General features: G+C 39.6%; 1 protein-coding gene across 4 annotated transcripts in view; it reads right to left on the bottom strand.

Annotated features, from left to right (window-relative positions):
- Positions 1-5,276, bottom strand: part of RASGEF1B (RasGEF domain family, member 1B) — a 24,864-nt gene that overhangs the window by 9,512 nt on the left and 10,076 nt on the right. For all 4 annotated transcript variants that reach the window (XM_009320244.1, XM_009320243.1, XM_009320242.1 and 1 more), the window contains 3 exons: positions 5,172-5,274; positions 4,324-4,403; positions 2,404-2,499 (listed from right to left, as the gene is read on the bottom strand). In XM_009320244.1, the coding sequence (XP_009318519.1) occupies positions 2,404-2,499; positions 4,324-4,403; positions 5,172-5,274 (279 nt within the window). The remainder of the gene's footprint in view (positions 1-2,403; positions 2,500-4,323; positions 4,404-5,171; positions 5,275-5,276) is intronic.

The raw sequence follows: 5,276 nt of genomic DNA, 5'->3' as shown, positions 1-5,276 counted from the left end.
ATTGCTTTTGCTCAAGGACCTGGGTGCACTTGGTGGATAATGCGGAAGGATGGGGAAGTCCAATGTGTACCTCAAGGGGATTTGATTTTGGGTGGGAATAGCCAATGATCTGAATTATGTGATGTTAAGTGCTACATAATATTATATGCCATACTAATGACATTACAATAAGAATCACCCAGATTAATGAAGAATGAACTTCGATGAAACCGAGAAAAGCACAGTGATGATGAAACCAGAACTGACTTCAACATGAAACAATCCAACACCACATACCATCTCCATCTTTCCTGCCCTGGAAGATTATTATGACAAATGGAGCCCAAAGTCATGGACTAAACGAACTCAACGAACATTTTAGAGGGATGGCCCATAGACTAAGGGAATGATATCTGTGTGTATATATATCAAAAAACAGGAAGAGGGGTGGTGATTAATGGGAATGTATTGGAAAGTGGAGGACCTGGGCATGACATAGATGGTATAGAATAAGGGGTGGATACTGTCCTGGTTTCAGCTGGGATAGAGTTAATTTTCTTCCTAGTAGCTGGTACAGTGCTGTGTTTTGGAGTTAGTATGAGAATAATGTTGATAACACACCGATGTTTTAGTTGCTGCTAAGCGGTGCTTACACTAGTCAAGGACTTTTCAGCTTCCCGTGCTCTACCAACTGAGAAGGCTGGAGGTGCACAAGAAGCTGGGAGGGGGCACAGCCAGGACAGCTGACCCAAACTGGCCAAAGGGATATTCCATACCATGTGACGTCATGCTCGGTACATAAACTGGGGGAAAGCTGGCTGGGGGCGCTGCTGCTCAGGGACCGGCTGAGCATCAGTCGGCGGGTGGTGAGCAATTGCATTCTGCATCACTTGCTTTGTATATTACTCTTATTATTATTACTATTAGTAGTAGTATTTTATTTCAATTATTAAACTGTTTTTATCTCAACCCACGAGTTTTCTCACTTTCACTCTTCCAATTCTCTCCCCCATCCCACCGGGGCGGGGGGAGTGACTGAGCAGCTGTGTGGTGCTCAGTTGCTGACTGAGGTTAAATCACGACACTGGCTAAAATGAGGCATTTCCTGCCAACTGAACAAATCAAAGTATTTTTCTTTGGAGAATGCTGGAATATTCTTATATTCTTAAAATGTTTGCATTTTAATTTGCATCCTACAAAAATTTTCACAGCTGCACATCCTTGTTGCAACTGGGGATAAAACAAATATCACTTATCGCTATTTCCATGGAAGACTTCGCTGCACCATTTCAATATCTGTTAAGTTCTTTCCCTGAAGTCTTAAAACTCACTTTTCTCTGAAAAGAACTAAGCATCTTACATTTAAACTTCTGGTACTTTGAATGATATGTGAACAGATCCTTAGGACTCAGAAAAAAATCCCTGTTTTTATTTACATGTGTATAACAACAATATAGACCAGTAGACTGCACATGGATTTGCTTCATTCTGCCTAATAGTTTATTCTACGAACACCAAGATCAGGTTTATTAAACACAGCATGAAGTCCTAATATTATAAGCAGTTGATGAGCAACTGCTTCTAAGTGGGGAGCAGCTAGGAAGCTATTTGGCTCCTTTCCACAAGAACTACAACTGAGATTCTGCATTAATGTGTGACCAAATCCAGTTTACTTCTCAAAAGCTAATTTATTTTAAAGAGCAAAGAAAGATGCCACCTCTATTAATGCATAGTTCACAGCCACTCTTGAATCTGTGAGGTGGATTTTAACCCACTGCATTACACAAACACCTGATTCATCTCACCATTTCCACTAAAAAACTCCAGAGTATATTTAAAGCTCATCCAAAGACTGTACAGAGGAAGGGGACTCCACAGAATCCAGACAGAAGGTCTGTCTATATTTGAGTTTTAGAACACATTTTCTGAGTAAATTTTAAAGCTTTTCCACCCTAAACCATAAACCACTTAAAATGGAGCACAAGTAGCAGCTATAAGAACAAATTACTAGCAACTTCATTTCAGTCCTTTGCCTTTCCATCTGTATTACTGGTTTGCAAGATAAAGTTCTCTGGCAAGAAAGAAATGAGCTGAGGCAATGTACTCATTTTATTTAAATAATCAAAGCAATCACTTAACGTTTGCAGCCTTCAGTCAGCACCAAACTGAACTGGCAGCCCTAAGATAGTAATTTTCACTGAGCCACCTGGTTTCCTCAAATATTCCATTTACTTTCTTGGTAGCTTACAGGTAATCTTTAGACATTCCCAGTAAAGAGGGATTCAGTTTTGAGGCTTTTTATTCTTTTTAAAAGCCCACCAGGGGTAGAGTTGCTGATAATCAGAATCCCAAGACAAAAGCTTACCATGCAACTTAACAAGCACATTTCATTGTTGCCCACTGCCAAGTCATTTGTAAACATACCTTCCCTCTGTTGCTATGAGCTGTCAAGGACCTTTGAGTGGCTCCACGCAGAGCAGTTCGGTAATTATAAAAATTGCTAGAAGGGTCCATCTGATGCTACAAGGCATGAAAAAATGTAAATAATGAGCCAGTGTCATCACCACACACAATTCTTTTTCACTTGAGCAACTATTTTAAAAAGCAAGAGGTTTGCTGAACAGCACCACAAATACAGCCTTTTAGAGGACTGCAGTATTTCTTTATCTGTTCATTCGATCAGAAGAGAACCTTGTTTTAAAAAATGTTCACTCAGCACAACAAGGGATCCAATACAAGTCAGAGGCAGGAAAGCAAAGGCAGGCTTCATAGACCTTTATCTCTCCACAAAGACGGTAGCTCAGTTTTAATTCAAAAGCCAAAATCATGACACTAGGACAACAATGGGTCTTGGCACTAATGTTCTGCTCTTCCTAGTATGCAGGTTTCTCAGAGCTGATTCAGTTGCAATGGCAAAGCAAGATCAGAAACCTAAAGCTGTTAGTGCCCCCACCTCATTGCTCCAAGACTGACTGCTGCACCTCAATGACTAGGATGACTGCATGGCTCACAAAGCACATCCTTAACCAGCAAATAGGGCTGTAATCTTAAGGGCAACTTCCTGAGCAGCCACCCTTGACACAAGGAAGGCTATTTCCCACTCAAGGGTGGGGGAAGGAAGTGTGAGGTGGCTACAGCCATCCAGTTTTAATCTGTTGTCATAACACAAGTCAAATCTCCTGATGATATTAATAAACATTTCATGCTTGCGTCTGTGGCAGGTGCACCCGCCCTGACAAAGACTGGGAGCATTAAGACCGCTGCGTCCTTATTTTCGCGCCTTTAAGGTGGTGAGTGCTGACCTTCATGTACATGCTTTGGGCCAGTAATTATGGTCACGTACACCTCGGGCAAGGGGTAAGAAAGTCAAGGCCCTCAGCCAATTAGAATTGACCACAGATCAGACTCGACTAGGGCGTAAATGGAGACCCGCCGGAGGGCAAGTTGAGTTGGTCCTCCTCCAAGCAGCAGGTCTGCAGTCAGGGACTCTCCCTTTGGGTCAGGACGCCGCCCAAGGAAACTCCTCGAGGTTGAGAGCCCTCATCTGATAGGTGAGTGATTGTGCACATTTTGGATCCTCATTTCTAAAGCCAGCTGTGCAGTATTAATCCCTCGTACACCATCCTGAACCTGTGGTTTACTGATGCTGCCAGAGTGCTGACACCTAATTTCTAGTTAGTTTTCTGCTAAACAATTCTGGTTAAAATAAAGTTTATTTTTGAATCTGTCACGTACCTAATTTGATTACGTGAGCCTCTGCAACAACGTCAAGTACAAAACATTACATTTTCTTTATCTTACTAATAAATAACCTGAATTAACTGATTGCCATTTACAGCAGGATAATTAACTTGTTGGTAAATAATCTGTTGGGTAAATCACAAACTCATACACTGCTGCAGCTACATGATCTTTGACAAAGGTCTCTATTACCTGAAGGTAATTGGCAATCAATTCGTTCAAGACAAATTTCTCTGAAAGGGCAAGGCAGCCGCATTACAGCTCAACTTGATTTTCAAAGGCAGAACTGCATTAGGTCAATCCACATCATCCCTCTCAAATACATCTCCCTTTCAAGAGGTTACCTACTTTTTTTTTTTTTTTTATTAATAATTCTTAGGAGGTGGGTTTGGGAATTAAAAAAAAAAATTACTTCAATTTCCTTCTTCCAAATCAAAAGAGCACAAGCCGGCTGAACAATTCTTATTACATCTGCTAGAATTTCCATTAAGAGCACAAACATACTAAATTAAACATGTCATAATGAAGCCAAACTCGGATTTTAGAGCAGTTAAAAGTAAAATGCTATTAACAGTCCCACGTCCACATATTGGCCAAACTTACCTCAAGAATATCAAATTTGGCTGTCTTCACTTTTGCCCAAGTTTTCTTTAACCGAGACACAGGACTCATGTTCATGCCAGCTTGATATACGAGAGAGAAATTGTTGGAGTATTTTAAAAAAAAAAAAATCTTTCAAGTAGCTAAGGCTAGTAAGTATTTCAAAAGCAAAGGCGCTATTAACAATAACAAATATTTTCAACAGAGCTACTCAGAAATCAGACTCATCATCTTCTTGAAATTCCAACGTTAAAAACAACTTCGGAAACAAAATCAACATCTCTTACAGAATGAAAGCTCTAAAAAAATGCTATGACATTATTTAATGTGATTTTGATAAAACATGAATATGCAGTAGAAAAGCTCAAATGAGTTTTCTCAACACTGTCTCTTACATATTTCATTGAAAACTACACATATCTATGAAGTTTTCACATTTCAAATAAAAAAAAAATATTCCCAATATTTTCCTATCAAATATAAAAAAGGTGTGGAATTTTTAAAACACTAGGATATTTATGGTGTGATAGAAACAATGGAAGACACCAATCCTCCATATTACAGGAAGAGTTTCTATTCCAATTTAGCGCTAAAGTTGGTTTCAAAAAGTGGAGATTTAGATCTCTGAACAGTTGCAATGAAAACTTTTGTTTTTCTGTAGTTTACACTATGACAGTAAATAATTTCTTACACACATAACGCTACAATAACGTTGAGCAATTCTCCATCACTTACTTCCCCTCCCAACTTCACACTGCTGAGCATGCTAAGCAGCAGACTTCTGTATAAAGAACCATGCTTCCTTTATCCAGATTCAAACAGGGACAAAACGTCTCAGGATACATACTTACAAATGATAGCCATTAAGGAGTTAAAGTTGCCAATGTTAAAACATTCCCGTGCCACATCAATGAAATATTCTATCACTCTTGCTCTGTGCTTCTTCTTCACAGGCT

The sequence above is a fragment of the Pygoscelis adeliae genome, unplaced genomic scaffold (assembly GCF_000699105.1).
Source record: "Pygoscelis adeliae isolate BGI_AS28 unplaced genomic scaffold, ASM69910v1 Scaffold583, whole genome shotgun sequence".
NCBI classification, from domain to species: Eukaryota; Metazoa; Chordata; class Aves; order Sphenisciformes; family Spheniscidae; genus Pygoscelis; species Pygoscelis adeliae.
Note: the sequence above shows the minus strand (reverse complement) of the source record. Positions and strands in the feature narration are given on the sequence as shown.